Source organism: Eubalaena glacialis, chromosome X (genome assembly GCF_028564815.1).
Source record: "Eubalaena glacialis isolate mEubGla1 chromosome X, mEubGla1.1.hap2.+ XY, whole genome shotgun sequence".
NCBI lineage: Eukaryota > Metazoa > Chordata > Mammalia > Artiodactyla > Balaenidae > Eubalaena > Eubalaena glacialis.
Window position 1 is genome coordinate 18,510,444 of NC_083736.1, and position 26,873 is coordinate 18,537,316.

At 32.9% G+C, this 26,873-nt stretch overlaps 1 protein-coding gene across 4 annotated transcripts in view; it reads left to right on the forward strand.

Annotated features, from left to right (window-relative positions):
• CNKSR2 (connector enhancer of kinase suppressor of Ras 2) overlaps nucleotides 1–26,873 on the forward strand; it is a 258,137-nt gene that overhangs the window by 123,665 nt on the left and 107,599 nt on the right. For 2 of the 4 annotated variants that reach the window (XM_061177887.1, XM_061177888.1), the window contains exons 8-9: nucleotides 3,545–3,613; nucleotides 19,108–19,254. In XM_061177887.1, the coding sequence (XP_061033870.1) occupies nucleotides 3,545–3,613; nucleotides 19,108–19,254 (216 nt within the window). The remainder of the gene's footprint in view (nucleotides 1–3,544; nucleotides 3,614–19,107; nucleotides 19,255–26,873) is intronic. The other 2 variants (XM_061177889.1, XM_061177890.1) reach the window with 1 other exon arrangement.

Here is a 26,873-nt window from a genome sequence, read left to right on the forward strand (position 1 = left end):
TTAAAAAGACATACTGAGTTAGTAGGTGCTTTTTTGGGGAAAATTTCAGTCATTTTAGTTAGTTTAGAATAGCTGTTTACCTGAAGTAAATCGGATGTTTTTTGTTCACAGCCAGAGATTTGTCTTTGTTAAGTATTTTCTGATTCATGACAAGTTATTGTGACATCTAAAAGAATCCACTTCCATCTGTCAGACAGTTTAGTTTTATTAGGAAACTTAACTCATGTAAGAAAGAAACATCAGATAAGTCAGGCTTTCTGAATACTTGAAGTATAATTGAACTTAATTCAGTGGAGGGGCAGCATGGTATAGATCAGTGTGTTTTCACAGTGAGGTCCGTCCCTGGACCAGAAGCATCAGCTTCCCGTGGGAATGCCCCACCTCAAACCCACTGAATTAGCTCTGGAGACCAGCCTGTTTCTTAATAAGAGATTCTGTTTTAACAGGTGGTTCTGAGACATGCTCCAGTTTGAGAACCACTGCAAGCAGTGGGTCAGAGTCCCTAGGCCTAGGCCCTACACCCAATTTTGCATTTTAATGGCAGTGTAATATTTGGCAAGTCATTTACTCTATCATTGCTTTAATTTCCTCAACTGTAAATTGGAAATAATATATCAAATAATATATCATCTGCATTACATACCTCACTAGGTTGTTGTGAAAATCAAATAAGCTAATAAATATGAAATACTATGCTATAAAGAAAGAGCTACAGAAATGTGAAGTGATTGTATTGGACATTAACACGATCAGTGTAATAGATTTGAATTGCATAGTAAGTCATTTTTTCTGCATTTGGTTGTCCCAGATTTCCATCCCACTCTCTTAAGCAGGTTCTGAGCTTTGAAATTTTTTCTTTCAGAAATTCTGACAAGTTGCATGTTTATACCATGTTCCTTCAAAGAAGACTGAGGTGGAATTAGTTAATCTCAAGTTATTATTGTTCTCAACATTTTACCAGCATTTTCTCTTAAAAAAGACAACATTCTTTTCACCTGATTCACCTATTACTTTAATCATTTATTGATCTTTTCCCCCCTCCGCTTCACTTAGTTTCTTGTGCATGGTGAAACATAATATACATTGCAGTTGGATTGTTTTACTGGCTTCACATTGATATTAAATATGAGAGTTATATGGGATCAAGAATATCAGTTATATGCATATTGTCAACTATTTAAAATTTTTAAATGCAGTGAGATGCTGTATAAACTATGCTCCTGTCACTGATTGATCATTCTCATTGGTGTGTACATTCCCCTGATACTTTGTTTATTCATTTGTTCATTTAACAAACCTCTGCCTCATGTCTGCTGTGTTCCAGGCTTAGGACTAGGTATTGAAACAATTTTTAAGTTAAAGTAGCTTGCTGCCCCTAAGGAGTAAAAGTAGGGGTTTATCTGTGTAAACAGGTAGTGAAATTTGCATAGATAGACAGAGAAAAAAATAGTAAATGTTGCCAAGTGAAATCAGGGAAGGAATCACAGAAATGGTCATATTGAACTAACTGTATCTTGAAGTATTGATAGGAACATATCTCTCTATATTGTATAGAGTCTGTAAAAAAAAAACTTGAGCGCTATATGCATTGCTTATATTACTCAGTAATATTTGATAAATGGATGAGTGACCAAAGAAAGATTGATTCTATGAGTAGTTCAGATATAAACCATATATTAAGAGGTATCATTTAATTCTTTTTTCTTGAAAATATTTAATTATTTTTGGTACCCTCAGTCATTTATCATTAGATCTGTGTTGAGTCTTAGTAAAGCTGCTCACTAAGTGGGTAAGTTATTTTGCTTTGCTGTGCCCTAGTTTCTTAGTTTTCTCCTATGTAAAATGAGGGGTTTGAATAAAATAGCTCTTTTAACACTGAAAGTCGATAGTTTGTATGAATTATTTCCTTTTTACTCATCCGTGCAAAAAGTTGTTTCAGTTTCTTTGAATTTTATGTACCAACTATCATTTTCTTTTACATCATGACTTAGAGCCATTAGCTTGATTTTTTTTTTCATACTCTCCTTTAAAAAGATCAATTGTGAGCCAAAAGCACAGGAACTGACTCTATAGTTACAGCTCGGTTTACAAACTTTTCAGAAATGTTACATGGTACTTGTTTGATTTGGTAGGTGCTGTAAAATAAATACTTGTTTTTTCTTGTTATGACACTATTCTTAGGGTTGGGTTCACATCCTAGGTGAACTACCCTCTTAATCGTATGGTTGTGTTATTACTTCAGTAACTGGAATTCCCTGAGATACCATCTAATCTCGGATTCCAGCCTCTGACAAATAATTTTATTGTGAATTTTTAAATTCGTTAAATTGATTGTTTTAAGACGTATTTATTTTGGAAATAATTGGAAATTGGAAATGAATAAAAACTAAAGGAACTGGAAATCACTTTTGAAGAAAATCCTATTCCAGTGTCTCAAAAGTAGCATTTTACTTTGCAGATTGCATCACCATATCATTCTTCTTTAGCTTTCAGTAGATACGAATGAGTAATATTACAGTATTTATAGTTGTGTTTGATAACTTAACACACATATGAATACACAAATATATTTTTTCATAAAAACACATCTGTATATTCATAAGTCCATATGCATATTATCATTAAAATGTCTAATAATATGCATAATCAAGAATCGATAGTCACTAGAGGGAAAATAAAGGATAGAATTTTAAATTCATTATCCATACCTACAATATTATAAAATTTGTCTTAAATCTCATTTTAGTTTCCTAAACACTTCATAAAACTTGTCAACATTAGCTTACCAAAGTTGTTTTTTGCTTGTCTTTGTTTTTAATGTCTTTGGGGAGTAAAGGAAAAAAATGATAAAATTGTTACATCCTGTAGAAATGCTGGCATTTTAGTTTATTTAATGTGATTTTATTTGCCTATACGTTACACTGTATGAAACATAAGAAATAGGACTCTCTTGTAGTTAGATACTTAGAGAGAGAATGTTATATAATGTAACTTTGAACAAATGGCAATCCATCTTTTAATTTGCTTTTCTCATTTATTCAGGATTGATGGTATTAATGATGAAATAAATTAGCAATTTCATCATTAGTTGACAAAGCTTTGATGCCGATCATAAGCATGTACTTGAAAATATTTGTTTGCTGACGTTAATGTGAATTATTTGTATTAAATGAAAAAGATCAACATTTAAAAAATAATGTTTTGACATATATATTTTTGAACCAGTTGCCCAATAGAGCCTGAGAGGGTTGTCTGTTTAAAGTGTGCAATTATCATTTTCCCTTAATGCTGTCAGAAACATATTGGTCTTTTACAACATAAATACCTATATATTGTTTTACATTCCTGCTTTCTATTATTAGTTATACGTAGAATACAAATAGTATATCAAATATTAGTAACCATTTTTGCTAGTTTATTTTCTTGAAGATTATAATTAACTCTTGATCTAATTTAAAGGGGTGAACTTACTGTAGTGTTTCCATAGAGAAGAAATGACTGATAAAATTTATGCTCTTTATCATTTCCTTTATGTTAAATTTAGTCACCTGCAGATCGGTGCAAGAAAATCCATGCTGGTGATGAAGTGATTCAAGTTAATCATCAGACTGTGGTATGTATAATTACCTTACAAGTCAGTGGGAGGAACTAATATAAAGATTGCCTAAAGCTTTGAAAGAATACCAGTGGAATGAAAGGCCTGTTTGTGTACAAAATAATTGAATAGCCTTTTAAAAAATAACTGACTATTTTTCTTAATTATCTGAAGAAATGTAAGGCATGGTTTTAAAAGAACATGAGGAAATGTTGGTGGTGGCTGAGTTTAGATGTACATTTCTATATGGACAGGTGCAGGGTAATATTACCCTATGAACTGGGGTGATCATTTTGGAATAGAAATTAAAGTGACAGTGCATACAAATTCAACCTTTTCTTGATATAACTTTTAAGTTTCATTTTGTAAATTATCAAATTACCTAGTAGATATGTTTTGTAACAGCATACATTCATTCATCTACTTTAACATTGATTTGTTCATTAAAGTGTCTGGCAGATTGGTTTATTTTAATGTCAGTTTTTAAATTTAAATTGGAATAGCTGAATTGGCTTTTCATTTCCCAAAAGAGGACTATAGTTTAAGTTTTAAAACTATTGCACTTAACTAAATAAGTTCATAAAATTTTTTTGCTCTATGAACCTCACGATTCCTTTTCTAGCTAAGAATGACAGTGGCATTCTGTGCCTACGGTAGATTTTCAAGGGCAATTTTTCTTAATCTTAGATTTAGAAAATGAACATCATCTGATTTTCATTTTGGACTATTTTCTGTCTCAGTTGATCTATCTCTGCCAAAATAAAGTATAAAGTTTTAAAAAAATGAAGTTAAAATTAAAATAATCTGATTATTGATTAATAATCCTCATTTTAAAAGAAAGTGGTTTTTTTTCCTGGTAAATATTCTACTTATGGCTCACTAACTCTTCAGAGTGAGTAATTATTTCCTGTTGTACCTTTTAACTAAATTTGGTTTTGCATGTTCTAGTCGTAGAAGAAAGGCTGTATTTTGGGGGTAAGAAGACTCATGTGAAAAGTCTGATCTTTCTCGGTGATTCTGATATTAAGGCAGACGCTATTTCAATTTTGGTTTTGAATAAACTGAGAAGTTTGTGATATTTTGGAGAGGCTCCTGAACACTGATAATTAAAGTTATGATGTTTCTTCAATGAGTTCATTATCTAAGTGAATAAAAGTTAATGAAAGTTTGAAAAATTAAATGTGTGGGTGTAAAGTTAATACTAATTATTGTTAGTTAATGCTAATTAATGGAGAATATTGGTAATCGACAGAGCCTATCTACACTATGACAGTTTTGATGATAAGTTCTCATTACTAGAAACTATACAAAGTGATTGTCTTGAGTAAAGTTTCTTGTCCCCTAGGATGAGGATTTTGGGCAGTGGGATAAAGCAGCTGCTGCTTCTAATGTTCATGCTGCCTCCATTTCTACAATGTGACCTTAACAAATATGACATCTGTTGGATAGTTGGGCCTATTTCCAGTTGGTCAATTCTAAGAGGATAGAGATTAGTCTCTAATGAAAAATAAAATTGTTAAAATGATACTCTTTGTGGAGCAAAGATTCTCATGTCTATTGTATATGAAAGTCTTTAAAAGACTTCAAGTGAACTAATAAAATCTCTATGGATTGGTGATATTTATATATACTGTGAGAATGTGTCAACACATCTTTGCATCACAGGAATATTCTAAAATGTTAAAAACTACACAGAATGATGGTTGGGGGAACTTGCTTTCAGTTTTTGCTCTGAAACTGACTTATGGTTTTAAGTGAGTCATGGTAACTATTTAACTTTATCTTTTTAATAATAATAACCATAGCCAACACTTACTGTGTTCTTACAGTGTGCCAAGCATCATGTTAAGTAGCTTACATATTTTATGTCATTTACTCCTCACAATAATCCTATGAAGAAGGTGTAAGTGGAGATTGAATGATTATTTAACCCACCCACAGCTCAAAGCTCACTGACTACAAGGCCCATGCTCTTACTTCAGTTTTATTATACTCCCTCCCCAAAGTCAAATTATAAAATTATCAAACAAAAGGGGAGGAATTCTAATAATCCTGTAAGTAAACCCCAGGATTCAGGGAGAGACTACATGGAGCCAAGGGTAGAGAAGAAGACAGGAAGTGAGAATTTACGTAACTGGGGTAGTGCTTCAGCTGAGCTGAAATTAGAAATGGGGTTGAAATTTAACTTGACTGCCACTTCTTCACTCACTCCTTTCCTTCAGATAGACAAGATATGTAAAACACAATGCCAGGCACACATTAGGAGTTCAACAGAAACTAACTTTCCAACCTCCCTTCCTCCCTTTTACCTACTACAACAGTTGGGCCAGTTGGAGTCCAGTTCCTTGACAGACTGCTACTACAACCTACAAATTGATTTTGGTTGATAATAGAGACATTCTCTGTCAGGAAATTATGTTGAATTCCATGAAAGTAGCCTTCCTTAATAATGTGATCAATTACCAGATTGTCTTCTTTGTGTTCAAGTAGAGGCATAGTTGTGCAAGAATGGTACCTTTCATTAAATGCACCCTACTCTGTCCTCTTTTTCTTGCTATTGCCTGCATTGTGGTCTGTGCAGTGCTTTTAACTTCTTACCAGACAATATACAGAAGTGGGGAAATGGACATTATCTGAGTTTTATTACTACGAAAGGTTTGATAGGTTGATAAATTAGTTGAAACAAGTATAAGTTATTTGCAGTCTGCAATTACCCCTTCTGTCCCTGCATTCATAACCAGGGACATTAGGGGTTGGTTATGAAATAATAATTACATTAAAGTATGGCCTAATACATCTGAAATACATATTTAATGATATTTTAATCCAGTAATTAACTGACCAGAATAGTGAGATTTTGCCAATATTATTCTATACCAATTTAGATTCAATAATGAAAAGAGTAATGTTCAATTTTATATTTTGAATGTTATTAGCCCAGTTAGTAGTTTTCTGTAATTCTAAAATTTCCTACTGCTACAGGTAGTAATGTACAATATAAAATTTGATAACTTTTCTTATTATAAAATACCTAGAAAAGCAATGTGAAATTTTTCCCTAAAAGTCTGAGAAAGTTAAATAATCACAGATGAATTCAAATACTATTTTTTGAAATTGCTAGTATGGTATATCTTCAGGATGTCCAATTAGATGTGTGTGTTTGTGTGTTTCTAGTTTGCTCTTTTTTAAAAGAAGTACATTTTCTTATTTGAAATGAAACTGGAAGTTTTATGTCCTTTTTCACGTTGCTATATTCTTTATTATAAGTGGCTTTTAAGCTTTTCTAATCAACATACTTCTGTGGCTGAGAAACTGTGGCTGCCAGGTAGGAAGAAGAAAAAATCATGAACATCCAAGCAAAGCAGACTGAGTCCTATTGCATGTCTTCCCTGCCAGTGAAGATCCAACTCCTCAAAGGCTGCTGGAATCTCCCAAGATTTTTTCCACTTCATCTGCCACTACATTCCTCTCTGGGAGATACCTCGGCATAGTTTGAACCAACAACTCTGCCCTCATGATGCACTTTTAACACTTTTTTTTTTTTTAGCTGATGAGACTACTTACAGTTATTAAATCTATCTGGGCATATTCCTAATGAATCTGTTAAAATTTCATGTCAATGCTGTTTTTGGTGTGTAAGTGTTATAAAGATTCTATCCATACTAAAAACAGATATTTTCTTCTTAGGAATATCAGTTGAAAAGAGTGGGGTATGTGATGGTTGAATCCAGCATTTGGAAAATTTTCCTTTTATTTTGTGTATATACTAAAACATATTCACTATTATTTTGGAAGGTCTTCTGGAACCTGGTGACTACATTATGGCAAGAAATGGTTCAATAGATGGGGCTATAAATCCTACTGGGAAATAACCGGGTTGGGATAGTCAAGAAGAATATAGACTACAACAAATAGGGTGTTAGACATTGATCAGTGAGAGATGGAAGATGAACACTGTAAACTAGTGTGTTTTGTTACCCCCAAATGGTAAACGTTGCTGAACAAGAATGCAGGTGATGGCAGAGTGGGTGGGGAGAAGGGAACAAGTTAAAGGACTATTGAGTTATCTTGAAAGGTCATTCTAACTTCATTTATGTAACTCTCAGTGGCGTCTCCCTTATTCTCTCTTATTCTCACTCTAGTCTCTCATTTTTTACTTTTCTTCACCCTCTTGTTCCTTCAACCCCAGAACAACAGGCAAGTATTGTTTGAAAGGGAAACCAACGTAATCAGAATGGATGGAGAGTGTGGTGACCCATTAAAACCCAGCTCTCCCTTTCCCTCCCTCTCACCCTACCGCCCTGCCCCTGGACTTCAGCAGGAAGGAAGGAGTGGCTCATTGAGTGGAATCAGTACCACAGTATTGGCTAACACTGATGTGCTTTTTCTCTCTCTTTTTTAATTTGTTTAATTGTTGTCTTTATTTTTTTAGGTTTTTCTTCTAATTCAGTTTTCTTCTCCTTTCCTTTACCATCCTCATCTCTTCTCACTTGACTATTTCTCCTCCATTCTTCACCTCTTTCAGGTTTTTTTTTTTAATTCTTGCCTATTTTCTTCTGTTCTCCTTTCTCAAAAGAGAAAGTATTGATCTTATAATTCCTTATAACCAGAATATTGAAAACTGAGACCTCAAATGGCAGTATTTGCGGTGCACCTCCTTTCTTATTCCTGTAAACACAAGATGTTGCTGGAATACAGAGATTAAATATGTTAGCATGGTGTTTAACATATTGCTTAATAAATGGTTATGATAATACCCTAAAATAACTCTGTTAGGATTCTAAGAAATTGGTATTCTAAAACAGAGCACGTGAATTGTTCTCTTTTGGAAGGGAAAAATATCATGAAGAGACGCTTACCAAAAATTGAAAGAAATAATGCATCATGGTTTTTAGTTACTCATAGTAATATTTTATTTCAGGTTCTACCTTATATAGTATGTCATTTATGAGATGGTGGTAGATTTTTTTTCTTTTATTTTACCTTGAATATCGTGGATTTGATGAGATGTGTGGAAACTGGTTTTGAATTGCCACATATTGATGTAAGTTATATGTTTTATTTTCCCTAGAGAAATCAATTCATTACTTTATTATCCAATATAATATTTTATGATTTTTCTGTTATCAAACTAAAATTATCTTAAGTCTTTATATAAAGGAGATAAGTTGTATGATACCTTAACATTGGTAACTTCCTGTGAACCAATTTATTTTTTCTGCAGATCTCTGCATCCTGATTTCTTTCGTATTTATGCAGTTCTTACTAGCTTCACCAGGAAAAGACTAATTGGTTTTAAACATGATTAACGCTAATTTATTTTTATTATTAGAAACATCTTTCAGTGTCAACATAGAGTTAATATGGTTCAGTTATTTTACATGGAATTTTAAAAGGTTTCCATATTAAGTGATTATTTTGTATGTTTCAACTGTATCTGTTGGCTGATGTTCTTACCTACTGTGGCTTATTAAGTGTGCAACTCATTTGCAAATCAGTGTCAATAACTATATCGCTTTTCCTACATCTATCAGAAAGGCAAAAGTTGGCCAGTCACAATTCCCTGATTTACTTTCTGTCTGTAGTAGGGGTGGGCAATTAATAGATAACAGTTAACTGCCTAATGAAGATAAAAAATTATTGCATGAAAGGGAAACACATTAGAACATCATAAAATAGGAAATTCAAGAGATAATTATAGAAGTCTCACATTCTTTTCAGGTTATTTAGCCCTAGGATTTAAATATAGGTTTCATCCACTAAATTAATATTCTGATCAGCTTGGTGGCTGAAATTTTAGGTAATGTAACCACTGATCACTTTCACATTCCCTCTCATCTTATTACTCTAATACTGGGCAATAAGGGGAATTTAAAATTGAGACAAATGGCAGAGAGAGTTCACTGTGGCCCCATTTAGAGCTGACACTGAGTTACCTTTTTTGTCTGAGTTGTTGCATTTCTGATAAAATGATTTCTAAAGATAACTTCTACAGTGAAAGTATTTATAACCATTATGGAAGTTCTTAAACTAAAACTTTTTATTAATAAAGATGTAGAATGCTGTTTATTTAGCTATATAAATGCATATATACACATTCTTTGGTTTTGTTTTGATAAATATAGTCATCTATTGCAATATTTGCTAGTATTTTCAAATACACAGATCTGTTAAATGTCTACCAGTAAATGACATTATAAAAATTCATAGGAAAGCTGTAGATTTTAAAACATGTTACTTTTTGAATACTAGGGCTTTGGTTCCTTTTAATTACGTTTTTCGTTTGGATTCCTAAATTAAATTTAAGCTGAATTTTTTCATAAGTATAGACTTTTTTTTATTCTTTCTCAGAATTCTTATAAATAGGATCTATAGATTTTTAGATAACAATGCTTTGTTTCATCCCTTAGCTTTGGTGACTAAGACTCTTTATTTTAAAATACACATATTTCCAATGTCTTTGCAAGGAGAACAGAAATGAAACATAGGAAGGAATGGCTGAAATGTGATAATTTCCATATATATGCAAATACAAAATGGTGTTAAAATTTAGCCTATGCAAATATCTTTATAAAAATTTTAGTTAAAAACCTGTCTTATTGTGGTTCTTTTAAAATAGCTTACTGATTTTGGGGGGAATGAGGTTCTGTGATATGACCAAAGATTCATCCCCACAGTCTTTCGCTGTGATGTGATTGTCTTCCTTCTCCACGTCTCCCTAGCAGAGTCTCTCAGACTCACTCAATTTTATGTTTTGGAGAAGTTAAAGAATACCATGAATGATAATGAAATAAAAATAAATGGGCTTCAATTTAGTTTTCTATAGCATATACGAATGTAAACCATGAAGCCCCCAAAATGAACTTTTGGCCTTCAGAGGCCAAAATATTACCAAATAGTGTATTGAGCTGGAAGAAGGGGGAGAGAGCAGTAGGTTCAAGATGCTAAACTATACCCATAGTTTTTAAATCAGCTTGCCACAGAAGCAGAGATACCAGCAATACAAAGGCTGCAGTTAATATAAGTGTTGGTAACAGGAGATAATGCAAGTAACAGGATATGGAAATGTATCACCTTTGGTGAAAACATTGTGGGTGATTTGTAGAACTTAATGGAAAAAATTATGATTATTATTTTCTTCCTCCCATGAGCTTCCTCATGAGCCAATGAAGAAATTCTGATTTAACCCTCAGAACTTCTTGGTTACGGAGAAAGACTCCAGGAAGGTGGTGTACAATAGGTGAGAAACAAAGTACCAGCTTCTTGTAGTCTCCAAGTTGGCTTTCTCTCTTGGACTCCCTGTCCATCTTCAGAAGTGAGGAACTATGTTCTCTATGCTTTCTCTTTAAATATAACACACACACACACACACACACACACACACACACATACATTATATATGTGACTGTCTGTGAAATGCACATGAAAATATTAACTACCAAAACATATGTTTAAATTCAAATTGTGAGCAGCTCAACACGGTCCAAGTTTTACCATAAAATTAAGCCACATAAAAAACAAATGCTTTGATGTATGCAGTCTTATTTCACTGGATAAGTGCCTTTTAAAGTTAAGGAGACTGTGAGGTGAAGAGTGGCTCAGTGAATAACGACATAAAATTGTGGAGTTTTTCCTCTAATGAAAATAAAACTTTTTAATTCCCATATTCCTTCTTTTCGAATGTTTGTTCCTTTCATGTTCTCCCAAGATTATCTCTTCTAATCATGTTTGTAAAAATATCAGTACTAAGGTTTTATTTAAAATAGATAACACCTTGGGTCATTTCTGAATACTCTGAATTACCTATTTAAATTACTCCATGTTGGAATTTAAGGTCACTTTTTTTTTGCATTTAGTTAATTAACCAAATGCATACCTTTCAGCTTATATTTCTTTATATTTGAACCGTAGGTAATTCTTTGTTTCTATTCAGTAAATGAATGATTGTGGAAGAGCAAAATTAGGATATCTCCAAATATACTATAGTTTAATATTGTAAGACTTTATCATTAGTATTATGTGAAAAAAATAAATTTAGGTGAAGGTGAAGTTTGTAGATTGGTACTCAAATTTAGTAGTTCTAGGATCTTTGAAAGATATTGTGTATCAAAATTCATTACTTCTGAAATGTTTTTAAATGTTTTAGTAATGCAGGGGAACAGAGCACTATAATAAATATCTCAAGCACCAAAAAATTTGGCAAAAACAGTGTCATTAGTCTCAGGGTGATGGGTTGTATATTGAATTAAGTCTCTTCAGTGCTTTTAAAAAGAGCAGAAGGACGTTTGGGTATAGTGTGACATATCATCAGACATTCATATAGGCACACTTCAAGTCTCTTTGAAATTTCCTTTGTGAAGAGGTATCATTTATACATTACAAACTGTTAGTAAGAGCCAGTGTATACACAGGAGCGTGTGTAATTGTTAATGAATGGATCTGTTACTTTGTCTTCTGAAGGATAATAACTTTGAAAATCTTTTAAGAATGTCCTATCTTCCTGCTTGTATGTGTAGAGATGTTTTCCTGTAACTCCAAATACAGTTGTGACAAAGGTAAAGAAGGTCTAAGTTGATAGGCTTACATTCTTACCTTTATGTTTATTTTTTAACTTTGCCTACTTGGGACCATAGAGTAGAGATTCTTTTCATATCTTGGTCAAATCATTCACCAGCTATTGTTTCGAAATCAGATAGGCTAGAGAAAGTCCTAAAGGGGTCAGAGACAACTTCTTCCCTGTATGTACAAAGAGGAAAGGAAGAGTGTCACCTCTTCAGCACCAACCCCAAAGTCTTTTGTGCATCTAATCTGGGCAACCCATTGTCCAAGGACCTGCCCACTTATGTTGTGTTAACCCAAGAACCCCTGGTATCCTCTTCAGCCTGATCAAAGCAATTACAAGCCCCATCTACAAGAAAGCAGAGCCTCTGGCTTTTAACTCTTGGGATACCTTAAAAACTTTCTTGGACAATTTTAATCCTGTTTGTGTTGTATATAAAATGCATTTCAATGTCAAAGTTGGGGATTACATTTAACTAGTAAGACTTGCCATTGTTTAGGGACACTGACTTTTGCTACCTGGACAATCAGGAAGGTAATAGTAGTAGTTCGGCATATGTGAAAAGCAGATTATCTTTAATATTTAATAATAAGGCATATTTTGTGTAAGATGTATAAGTGGGTTTTTAAAGGTTCATTCCAATCCATGAACTTAATGTGAATGAAATATTCTATTAAAATATTGAGAAAGAGAAACTTGGACTATGTACAACCACTACAAAATATTTTTCTAGAAGAAAACTTTCCTAACAGTGTTTATATAATAATAAAGCAGAATCTTTCTATGACAAATAGCAATTATATCCACGGTTATATTCCTTGTCATAAATCACTATGACTTTAGGTCTGAAGTATCCAGGATATAAATACTGTTTTTTTTTCAAATGTTCATTTATAAGAAAGTATATTTGGTAATTTGAGGGAAACAATGTCTATTATAGCTTTAGTATCAAGTATATTACATTTAGAGAAAAATTTAAAACTACATCTTGGTTTTACATACAAAACTAAACTCCCTTTGGAGTTTTAAGGCACTTTATTGTCTCTGAAACATTTACATTCTCATGTCACCATATCGTTTCACTAGTTGAGTTATCAACAAATACTGATTAAGTCTCTGCCATTTGTAAGGCATTGATTGCAGGTATATCCAGACAAATAAGATGCAGTTTTTATCCTAAAAAAAAAAAAACCCTCAAAAAGTTTTGTGAGGGTAGATGAAGGGGGGGGGGGTGAGGAAAAATATATAACTTTAATAAGAGGCAGTGCATGAAAAAAATACCACTGGAGAGATACAAACAGTGTACCATGAGATCACATGAGGAAAATAAGGTTCTAGCTGTAAGAGGCTTTATGATGGTACTGCATTTAATAAGTGCCATTATGGATACGTAAGATTTTATAGGTGGGAGAAAAATTGCAAGTAGAAGGAAGAACGCTTTTGCAAGGATATAGCTGAGGAGAAAAGCACAGTGTTCGAGGGGAACATAATACTAACTTCACCAACTCTTCCACCCATACTGAACTACCGAAAGTTGCTCAAACTGGTTTTACCTTGTCTCACGGCTTTCTTCACTCCCTCAACCTCCACATCACCTTCACGTGTCCAATTCCTAAGAAATTCAGCTTAGACTAATAGGAAACCTTCCCTGAACCCTCAAGAATGGGTTAGATGCCCCTTTGGGAGGCTCCCATTTCACCCTGTATCCATTCTATTGACGTACTTCTCTTAATTTATTGTAAATGTTCATTGACCTGCTCATCTCTCGCCTGTTCATTATGCTTTTTAATGAGTCACAGGTTGCACTGCAAGTACCATTGTATCCATAATAAATAGAAGGCACACAATAAATACTTAGTGATTCTATAAGTTATAATATCTAATCTTAAAAACATATTAAAATATTCTAGACATGAGCAAGTCACTGCCTTCAAGACACTCATTGTCTAGTATAGCTGTTCTTAAAATGTGGTTCCCAGACCTGTAGCATCAGCATCATTTGGGAACTTGTGAAAAAAAATGTAAATTCTAGGGCCCCACCTCAGACCTACTGGATCAAAAACTCTGGGGTTTCCAGGAGATTCTAACACATTCTGAAGTTTAAGAACCACATTAAAGAAAAATAATATGAGACAGCTATGGCCATATTGGCAAAGGACCTATTTGAGGAATTGATTCTTTAGTTAGGCCTTTGGAGAGCTTTTCAAAGGTTTTGAGGGGAAGAACACTTCTATACTGTAGCAGTATTTTGGAGCTGCAAAAGATCAGAGTAGAAAGAGCCGTTAGGACTCTGTTTTAAGTCTAACAGTCAGGTATCCACGCCAGAAGTAAGGCAGTGAGAGGAAGTATTAATTGCTGGAATCTATTCTTTAGGATACATATGGATTAAAAAGAGGGGGAACTGTCAAAGGTGACTCCATACTCAAAACTTGAGAGGATGATAGGGAACTTTTTGTTATTGCTGTTGAATGAGGATAACAGGGAGCTGAGTTTGGTTTTTAAAGTGTTGCATTCATTTGAACTACCACTACTACTATGTTTGTAATCTTGGCCAAGAAAACTTAATCTCTTTTTGCTTCAGTTTCTTCACATGTAAAATGGGTTTAATAGTTTACTTCCTAGGGCTGTCATAAGAATGAAAATATAAGTAAAAGGAATGTAATATAGATAGGAAGAATCTAGCGTAGTGAATTACTGGTGCTTGATTATTCAGTAGCTATTAGTATGGATGAACTGAACTGTTGGAAATATGTCACGAGTTCTTGATAGGGAGCAGGGATGGTTAGAAAGATTTGGGATTCATGCAGCAGGTTGTTAGTGGAAGCTCTGGGAAGAGAAGAAATTATTGTAAGAAGACAGCATGAAATATTAGGGGTAGAACACTTAGCCTAGAGGAAATACCTGCATTTATTGGTTGTAAGGAGGAAGAAAAGATGGAGGACAAGTAATCAGAGATGTACCAGGACCACATCCTTTTACTAAAGCTCATCTCTGTTGTCATCTATTTGCACTTTCCTACCCATTCTGTGTATTAGAGTTGTAATGTATTGTGATTTTGGAAGTCTAATCTAATCCTTTAGCCTGTGCAAGAATATTTAAATGTCTCTTTTGGTGTTGAGTTCACTTTTTCACAAGTCAGCCAATTCCTTTTCGGATGTCTTTGATTATTAAAATGTTTTTCTTCGTATGTATCCCAAACCCATTATCTCTTAAAGTTTTGTATCTTATTTAATTCCTTCCTATGTTAGGATCCCACTAGGCTCCCTTCTTCCTTCTTTCAAAGCTCCCTGTATCGCCTTGTACAGAAAGACTTTCATTGCACCCAATGTAAAGAATACTTTACAATCATTTTTCATATTACTGTTGTATCTTCACATGGCTTTTCATTCAGGTCTATCACACTTAATACTTTAAAATCATAGCCAGAAACTCAAATGAGGAAATGGAAAACTAATCTTGAAAAATGATTAATACACATTGATATATTTTACCTATTTTGACGTGTATGTACCGTTACATTTAGCTCCGAACACGGGGCTCCCAAATTTCTTGAAGTTGTAACCCGTATACTTGCCTCATTTCATCATACCATCTACTCATGTCCCCCTATAATCTGTCAACCATAAATATCTCAATAACAGTTAAAGAGAAATAAATTTATTTCAGTAATTCATTACACTTAATTATATGTTCGAAGATATGTGAGGGTATCACAGAACCAGAGCTGAGAATTATTTTTCCTGGAGCTCTAAGACCATGCCATATTTGCCCTTGAATAGAACGTGGTACAACCCAATAAATGGGGACAGTTGTTAAGAATAATATGCAGTAGAAAAGATAGAAAGTAATGAAGAAATGATCCAAGTCAGGGAGCTTGAGAAAGGACTAAGGAAAAAAGGATTATTCGCATGAGAGGCATGTTGTCTGGCTGCTGTTTATATGTATACAAGTCCTGGGATGGGACTGATATAGCTAAAACCTACCTGTTATTAAGGAAAACGTTACACATAGGCTCAGAATTACTCAGCCAGCTTCATTCCTATTCAATAATTTCCACATGAACCTGAGTTAACACTTAAGTGAGGTATCTACTGAAATCGTTCATTGAATTAAAAAAACAACAGATAATGTAGTTCTTGACTTATTGTGCACAGTTGAATAATAATTTTGTTTTTCTTTTGATAATTATATAAAAGTGTAATGCACAGAGCAGATGTCATTTCCCCATCACCACCTTTTACTATTTTAAATAGTGTTATCTTTCTGGTTCTGTTCTTTTTTGTGGGAATTTTCCATCCATAACAAACAGTCCTAACTAGATACTTCATAAAATTCACGATTTTCTAACTGGAATATTACTATTCATACACTAGGTCCATTTATTTTATTGATTTTATTGTTTATAAAAATAACATGTTTATTGCCAAAAGTTCAGGAAATAAAAGAATAAAGAAGAAAATATATATTGTAGTCTGTACTCCCCTTTAATGTAACCATTGTTAATGGTGTTGTATAGCTTTCTGTGTTTTCTATATTTATATAAAATTTTTTACAAAAGTAGAATTGAAGTACATTAGCTATTTTTAAACTTTTTTCTACACAATTTTTATACCCCATGCTAATGGGCATTTACGTAATGTACAGTTTTTCATTGGTTTAAACAGTACTGCAACACACATGTTGCACATTTATCTCTGTGCTCTTATCCAATCATTTTCTTTTGGCAGTGAAAGTAGAATTTGGGAGTCAAAGATAAATACTTTATATGGGTCACTTTTTTAAAGATATTGCTAATCTTATGTTAGTGAGTGTGGGAAGGTTGATTAAAAAGTAGTAAAGTTATATAATTTTCTGCCATTAAGTAACATTCAGCTATAAAATTTAAGAGTAACCAAATTATTACTTTCTCATCAAAAAACAATTTCACTGTCTCATGGAGAAACAATTCTGGTTTTTGGAATTGTGTATTCAAAAAGAGCATAGAGAAACTGAAAAAGCAGGATGAATCAAATTACACTGAACGTTACACTGGAAAACACCATCTAGCCCTAAAATTTTCAACTAGTCACAATGATTATGTCATACAAGAAAATGGAAAGAAATTGGTGGGTAGAAATCAATGTGTAATTCGTTGTCAAGAGTAGATAGGCTGAAAGAAGGGTGCAGTCATCATATTGACTGCTTTAGTATAGTTAGCAATTATTTGAATAAATAAAGTAAATGATAAAAAGTGGTTATACTCTTTGTATAAACAGTATGTTTTCTCCCTCGAAACCTGGAACTCAGAAATCTGCTCGCATATTTTTTTGGCAAGCAAAATGAATACTTGGATTTGAACTAACTTTGCTTTGATTCTTGGCTCATAGAAATGGCTGTAGGGACACTACTTAGCTATCAGAAGAATCAGAATCAAAGTAATGTACCTTTGGGGACATAATAATCTCCACTTATATAGAATGGGAGACATTTGACCAGTTCCATTACTGTAGCTGATCCACATTAATGTGATTTTTCAAAAAACTGGCAGCCTCTTATTCGTGGTAGGCAAGTATCATAATGATCATTTTGATTCATATCTGAGACCCCTGAGGTTTTAAGTATTATAATGTCTTGCTTCTTTTTTGTCCTAACTCTTTCTCTTCACCATCACTCAGTTCAGCTATAGTAGAGGTTATAGTTTAAATGAATGGTCACTCATATAAACTAAAGTCTCCCATTATCCTACAGTGGCCGTGGTCCAGAGTACCTCTTCATCATAGTCTCTGGGATCTGTGCTTCTTTTGATGGAAGTGCTCATTCTTTACAGTTTGAGCATTATTTTCCAGGCAAAAACATGATGAATAATAGGCAAAGGCACCCATTCCCTTTCATTTAGGTACCTAGGAAGAAACTAGATCACTGTTCAGACCATTTGCTAAGTCCTGCTTGCAATCCAGTATAAATTTTGACCCAAAGTATTTATATAAAACACCCTGGAAAATTCTAATCCATTAGTGTTGGAATAAAAGGTTATTCTCTCTTTTAAATGTGAAGTGTATTTTTTAAACCTTGGAATAATAGATATTTTTAATGTGTTTCTTTAAAGCATACTTCTAGGATTTCAGATAACTGCATAACCAGCATGTCTTAAAAGCAAAGTAACAAAAATTATTCTGTGTTCAAAAATTTAAAAGGATGATAAGTAATTTAACATGGATAACAGTAGAGCCAGGTTTCAGGACATTTATCAAGTACTTCTGTTTAATTATACAGTATGTTTTGAGGTGATATTCAAATAGAATGGCTTCATTAAATTTAGCACATTATATTTTAAGTTTATAGGGTCTTTTGGAACACATTTCCAATAGCTGCTGCATTAGAGCAGCATTACCTTGTCGTTTCTTATTCTATCTTTATATCGTTGTTAAAGGTTTATTTTATTGATGTTGTCTTCCCCGCTCAGAATGTTTCCTTGGTGTGTCACTACCAGCTACTGGTAGTATAATGTCAGTCTAACGTAGGGGACACTTATCTCTAAAAGATGGTGATGAGAAAGCATGTGGTGTAGTTCTTAAGCTCAGGACATTGCCAAATCCTTGTTTCAGGCATGCGGATTTTTAAATTGTACTTGTGAACAAAGCTTGGATCTAGATCTTGTGCAGCATTAATGATGACATAATTTCTTTAAATTCTAAATTACTCCATTGGTAGGATACCATTTTAGTCTCTGCTTCGACTGGTAAATGTCCATTATGTTATCTCATAATGATATGGACTCTAAATGCAATAACATGGTTAATCAACTCAAAAATAAAATTTCTTTCTTGAGTTTTTATCTCCTGAAAATTGATAGGATGGTACACCAATTATGTGATTTTCTTTTTTTTTCTTACTAATCTTATTAAAGGGGGAGAACATTAAATCTTTGAATACTGTACCTCAATTTTATTGTAATGATTTTGCTGGTTACCAGGTGGGGTGGCAGTTGAAAAATTTGGTGAATGCACTACGAGAGGACCCGAGTGGTGTTATCTTAACTTTGAAAAAGCGACCTCAGAGCATGCTTACCTCAGCACCAGCTTTACTGAAAAATATGAGATGGAAGCCCCTTGCTCTGCAGGTAATGAAGCTTAATCATAAGTCATACACCATCATTTTAGCCATAGATTATCTCAGTAATGCTTCTTTATTGTGCCTCATCTCAGCAGCATATAGATTAATCTTGTATGCTTTTGAAAATTTGTTTATGAAATGATCTCTTCACAGCTTATCCTAATAGGCTTAATTGTGATGAAATCTCAAAGTTACTATAATTAAAACCCAAGTGATAAAGAACTCTGCCTTAATTTGTAAACATTTAAAGCATAATTCAAAAAAACCACAAGTTCTTTGAAGCCAAAATGTGGATAGAAATGAAAGTGAGAGGTTTCACTTTGTGATACAATCTTTTATTTAAAAGTTTTACCCGCATATAATTCTTGAGGAAACTAGATGATAGTTTATAGAATTTTTTAAAAACAGGTCATGAGATAAAAATAGTTGTTTATAAATAGTAGGTAAAGAAACTTTTAGATAGTAATTAAAATGTACCTATTCATTCTTCCTGACTGATCATTTTTCTCTTTTCTACCATGTACGGAGGCAAAAATAGGGAAATTGATGCGTTAGAATTTCTGCATTTTTCTTCAATGTGAAACGTCACTCCAAAATATTACTCTGGATGTCAGTAAATTACATTCATTAAGAACCAGAGGTATCTAGGAAGTTATAAAAATATTATTCTGATTGATAAAGACAAGGAAGTAATACATTTTCTTCCATTTCAGTCAGGCTATAATCTTTAAACATATCATAGAAGAAATTCTTGTTCTTCACAAGACCTGCACTTTTAAAATAGAAGACCATCACCTTCCATAGAAGGTTAATTTTTGAAAAGTAAAATTGCCCATTGAAATAGAACATTGCCTGTTGTTCAGATTAAAAAGAAAAGCAATAAATGAAAATGCCATTGTTATCACTGCTATGTAAGTTGTTGTTCTATATTAGTACCTTACACCATTCTTAGATTTTTTTCCCTAAAATCCTAAATTCTTCATTACATATGAATGGCCTTATAGATTATAATGATTTCTCATTGTTTAAAACTTTCCTACTTCTTGGCCTCAAAGTTGCATTATACTTAAATAACATAAAAACATATAAAATATACTAACATTAAGGTCTTTAAATTTTTAATGTGAATCTTTCTATTTTTCAAATATATGTAAAACTATATTTTAAAACTATATTAATATGTCCAAATGCATTTGACTTGCAGTATACGTTTATTATCAAAGATTTTTGGTGATCATTAAAGTTGAGAGATCAGCGTTTGACTCATTAATTCGTAGATTAGCAGATCAGACCTTCCCATCACATCATTTTATTTTCTCGCTGCATTATAAGTTGCTTTGTTGTTCCACTCTGTAGTTTTCTATTGACATGTCTTCCCCAAAGATGCTTCTTCAGAGTCCGAGAGGTGGGAACCCTGAAGAAGAGACCCCTTTCAGCCATTAGGTTTCCTTCTCTATATGTGTGGTTAAATTTAACAACTTCTCTCTAGTACCTTCTGTTTCATGGTGAACACCAAAAAGACACTAGTTTCTTGTTGATCCGTGAACTCTATTTGAGGGAATATCTCTAGAAAATAAATTGGTGATTCGGTCCTCTTTTAGATTCCTTTCCACAAGCACAAACTGGAGAATTAAGGTAATGATAATATCTAGTTAAGAAAATTTTATAGAAAATGCTGAAATAATTGAAAGACCTGCATTTTTTTTTTTGCTACACATACATTTGGTGTGTGTATTCAAAGCTAGAGAACAAAGACTTTAATTTTTTAAATTACTCTACATCATTCCTTAATTATAATTATAATAGATGTTTAAGGCACTGTTTCTAGTTTCATTCCTAAATGCCAAGAAATGTGCCTCATCAAATCACTAATTATATTTATTTCTCATTGCCTATTCAGTTACTCTGAGTATATTTGTAAATTTACTTTTTCAGAATGCTGAAATCAGAAAAAAAGAAAATCAGCATTTACATAAGTGCATATATGTATTGACGTTTTTGTAAATTTGTTATTTCAGCTGAATTTAGTTCACCTAAAATGTATTGTCCAAGTTCAACGCCTTATAGATAAACAATACTATTAGTGGGGGCGGGGGAGGACCCTGCTTTCAACTTCTTTGAAAATTGACTTTCTACAGAGCAGACGGAAGAGTATTAGTTTTAATTAAATACTTTCAAGTGGTGGTAAAACAAAGTCTTAGGAGTAAGGGCAATGGATAAGTACTCTAACATACCACACCACCAGCACCAAATCTCCCTGGAATCTATTTTGAAGACCTGAAATTGTACCATTACAGAGTTCGTTTTTGATCTTAAGGCTTTGGCTTGTGCTAAAATGCAAAAAGAAACCAGAAGCATAATGGAAACTATGTGGTCGGAATTTTTAGAGGATGTATACAACCAAAGATGGACAAAACTTGAGGGTTCGCTTCCAGAAGGGGAAAAATCAAAGAAACAGTGGGATGAGAAGGTCTTGCAGGCAGTTCTGGATTCTTTGTGACTTTGCCTGAGGCCACATATTTTTCCTAGTGGCTAAGAAAGGACCTGGGATGTGAAACATAAGTGCTTAATGTAGCAGCAGTCCTCTGTGCAGACATAAGTACCATTCTTACTGCATTGCTGCTTCTGGTATGTGTATGAAGACGTTGGAGCTAAAATGCCCATTAACTCACCTAAATATAAATTTTCAGTGTTCGAACCTGAAGAATTGGACATTAGGTTATTCCTTTTTTCATAGGCTATACCAATAGTCTACTAAGAATTATTTAAAATAGAGTTTACAAAAAGAAACAATCTGTGGCATTTATTTAACCTCAATATGTCTATATTTTATCTTTTTCTTATACAATACCAGGCTTAGCATTTTCAGATAAAATATGGCAAAGTTTGTATAATGGGGAGGTAGATACTAATACATGCCTCTAAAAAAAAGGACAACTTCATTCTAACAAAGGAGTAATTATTTTTTAAACTAATAAGGAAATAATTTGTACCTGTACAACTAAAACATAACCTTATCTACCCTAAGGTAGAAGATTTTTGAGGAATATCACATGTTTTAGTGGAAGTTCTAGAGCGAATAGTAGCTTCTATTATTAATTAACTGCAATGATAAATTTTAATTTGGATTTTCTTTTGAAAATCATTCATGGAATTATAGCCAAATAAGCAAAAGCATACAATTCAACTTCATGCTCACAGAGCAATTTCATTAGTACATTTCATGAAATTTGGCAGCTCTTTTGTTAAATTCCTGACTTCTCAGACATTTTGCAATAGAACTGAAGGACTTAAAGATACTTTAGTCAAATACTACAAGCAGATTTAATCTGGACTTGAATTCTGTTGTTATCGGCACCCATTCATATATAGTAGAGATGTTTTACCTGAGGTAGAATCTTTATTCTAAGAAAGCAAACTAGCAATTCCTTGCTTTCTGAGAACTGTTTTTAAAACACGTCCTTAGTAGCACCCTCTACTAATGTCCTGGATTTTGGTAAGCATGGTGATTGCTTATGGTCAAGTTCTTCCAATTCGATGACACAAATCCCGGGGAATTATGGATAGCCCTCAATGTATATTTTTTGATGTTTGTGGTTTTAAATTAGTGTGCATAGGTCACCAGCTTGCACGGGTGGTGTCATTTTCTTCTTACAAGAGATGTATGGGAGAATTAGCTGGACACTGGCAAGAATGTTGATTGAAATCATCACTGGGAATCAACAACTTTTAAAAACATTTAGGAACCCAGCTTTTTTTTTGGTGAGAATGCATCTCAAAACTAATCACTAAAATCAATGCTGGAATTCGATATACTGATACAGGTTTCATTAAACACATTTTTAATATAAAATGATATAAAGCTGTATCATTAGAATTGCTCCTAAACTGTTCTAATCCATAAGTCTCTTAAATCGATGTGACAGTTTCTTGTGTGGTTTTTGTGCTTTTCACTTTAAATTTTATTGCTTAGCATTACTTTGATGCCATTTTTACAGGATATTTAAATTAAATTTGAGCAGAAAAAGAAATGGAAAGCAAATAGTCATAGGAGTCAATTTTGTCTTTCAACTGGTGTAATGACTGAAGAACATTAATTGATTGTTGCATTTCAAATACATACAGATATGAATGGTTAAAGTCATTCTGTAAAAATAAAAAACGTGTAAGCAATAATAAAATTTATTTTAATATCAAAGTTACAGGTTGGGGTGACTGAAAAAAACATTGGTAGCAAAGTTTATATGTTTCTGAGAGTTTTGTTTTAAAAGCATGTTTTGAAGAGGAAGACAAGTAATATTAGACATGACACGAGAAGAAAATAAGTTTTAACTAAAAATGTAACGTGCTGACTGGGAGGCAGAAACAATTATATGTTTTACATGCTCAAATTAGTAAATAGCTGCAAGCAATTGTCACATTACATTTTTGTTCACCAGTGTTTAAGCAAATTAATTAAAGGATCTAAATCACATTTGTGTTTTTCAACCAAATGCTTTCAAAATGTTAACACTGACTACAAATAATCACCTAAGATGAAAAATTATTTTTAGTTTCTTTATTCTTTAGCTTCCTATTCTTTCTTTAGTTAACTTCCTAAAAATGATGCTTACTGTAAATTGAAAAAATTGCAAGTCCAGTTTCAATGTTGCAGTATCAGCTATGCCAATTAAGAGTGGACAGCAATAAATACACTAGTGGTAGTTTCAGTACAATGTGCAAATTTTGATGATTAATTGGAAAAAGCCATTTTGTAGTGTGACACTAAAGTCTATATTAGTTGTACATTGTGTAACTACATACTTACTTTTAGGCCCATATATCTATTTTTAACTTATATAGATATAGCTTCCTGATCAAATATATGCTTGGAAAAAATGTTTGTTTTCTTTGTAGTCTGATAGGAAAGGGAAGATTACATGCTTAAAAAAGAAGACTCAAATCTTTTGTATTTATAACTTTGGATTCTAGAAAAAGCTGTGAAAAAACTGAGTGGGAGAATTTTGAATACAAGTGTTTCTCTTGCTTAAGCTCTTTTCAAATAATTTACTACTTAAGAAAAGTTTGCCCAGAAAAAATTATGCCCAATAATTTTCCAAATTAGATCTAACATTCTTTACATGATCAAGAAATTTACGAGATTGTATGCAACTTCTTGCCTCCCAAAATCCAGAATACATTTTCTCTGGAGCATTTGTTTAGATGACTCAGAGTTGCTAACATAAAACAATATTTTGGTACTTGTATTGGGAATTATAATAAAAACGTGTTTGAACTGAATAAGGACTTGTGTGAATGTTCTGTGCTAGAGTAATGGGATATTGTGATCCATTTGAGTCTGTGCTTATTCCCAAGAGTGAATAAAATAAATGGCCAGGTTTTATACTTGATGTAATCATTCATATTTCAATGAGTATTTTCCCCCCTGGAAGACAAAGCAAACTCTTTGTGATATTTGCATTAGTGAATTTTAGAGATAACTACATAATGTGTAATGCACTGTTTCAATCTTCAACATGGGGGCTGTCTTTATGTCATTGGTTTCATTCAAGACTTTATATAGCTCTATGAAAGCTGGGTCACTTACCAGATAGAGGGTCAACTAAATTAAGATACGCTTGCCAAGAGTTGTTAAAATGTAAAATGTTTCAAATAAAACCTTTAACATCAGATGTAGTTTTTAAAGTATAGACGTTCTTTTCTCATAGTCTTTAAAACCGTAGTGTTTTCAGAGGTACATTAATACCTTCCAGGTGTGCTCAGTTACCTTAGAGATGTTAGAATCGGGGACACAAGGAAAAGACCTGAGCCATCAGAGGATTTAACGTGAGATTTCAGTGATCCCTTTCCAAAGCTGAAAATTTTATTTTATAATAATCACAGTCTCCCAATGATGTTTAAACTGGATGAGTAGGATATTATCACTTTAGTGAGTCATCACTCATGATTCAGAGGAAGATTTGTGCCGTACCATATTGTGGGATACAATTTGAAGGTATTTATGTAATTTAAACGGACAATATGAAAAATGTATGTGTACATAACCTAATAAATTTCTGAGTCCTGTTCACAGTAGTAAGTTATCATTAATTGACCTAAGGTTATAAATGTATATTTGAACAGATGCATGTGATCATTTTATTTAGGATTTGGATATTTTAAGAGATGCATGCCAGTGCCCCCAAAATCTATCATAGATTTATTTTAGAAGAGTAACAACATATGTGCAAAATATGTCCTCCCTGTTGGAGCCTCATTGAATCTGGAAGGAAAACTTTATGTCAGTAGGACGATTTAGATATGAAAAATAAATTTTATGGCAAGGTCTTTCCAGGAAGTAAACCCTCTTGGATAGAATCCAAAATGGATCCATATCATACTTGATTGCATACCGTAGTGGATCAAGTTACACTGAAGCTTCATGCTTACTTGAGTAAGAAGATGCAGTCTTAAAATACCCTTGTATTTTATCCCTAAGTGATGATAGCTCTTAATTCTCTTCCTATGCAGATTTTACCAGTTAAGAGAAAGAATCAAAAGGCAAAGTGGTAAAATAAAAAAATATTACCCTTTAGTTCTTTTTTTTTCCTTATATTGGAAATTCTTTATAGTACAATGGTAACTACTTTTCTTATACTATGTTATGAAAAAATGATTGAAACTAAATGTTACCAAGGTAAGAAGAACTATCCTTCTGCACTATTATACTTACATATTTAGGTATTTTTTCTGAAACTAAGGCATATGTCTATTAAATTTTGAATTAAACGCTGAGAGAACTTTTTTGATTTGAGGGAAGCTGTATTTGTCACTTTTTGTGTATTTTCACGTACTTGTTGGTTATCGGTAATAGGTGTAATTTTAATGGCACTTGTTACAACTAGGAATTTCTCACTGATAATTTCAGCTTATAGCATCATTTATTCTGTGCTTGATTTAGTCACATTTTGCCTATCTTTCTAATGTTCTTTAATGCCTTCTTCATTCTTTTAGTCATTTAATTTTGTACCCTTTCAATTCTTGTCCAAAGTTAGAACATTTTTAAGACATTATAATTTTAAATTATCACAAATTTCCTTTGGGGTTAAGTAGCTATTTCCATTTTCCCATGAAGCTTCTATTTTACCATATTTTATTTTTCCATTGCTTAATGTCTTTTTTTAGATGAGATTCTCAAGAATAATGTTTACTTTTTAGCTTGGATTAGCTTGACAAAAATAGTACAATTAGTAGACAAAAATACAATGAATATATTTAGTATTTACCATGTGTTTTACTTGTACAAGGCATACTGATTAGCCAGATGATATCTGCATGATAAACCAGTTTAAATGTTTTCTATGATTTACCAGTTAATAAAATAACTAGCCAGTAAGAGTTAAACAACAGGATTGACTAATTTCTTCTTTCTCTGAAAGAAGTTGTTTTTTTCAACCACTTCAATTAATTGAACCAGCTGGCACAATCAAACCTGTTATCTGTTTAAGCCTATCTAAGAGTCTTTTTCTTCTACATTTTTGCTAATTTAACTAACTGTGTTAACTGAGGACATTAATAGCAACTCCGTGTTGAAAATAGAAACCTAGAGAAAATATCAATTTGAAGGAAGTTGACGAGGCTAATATT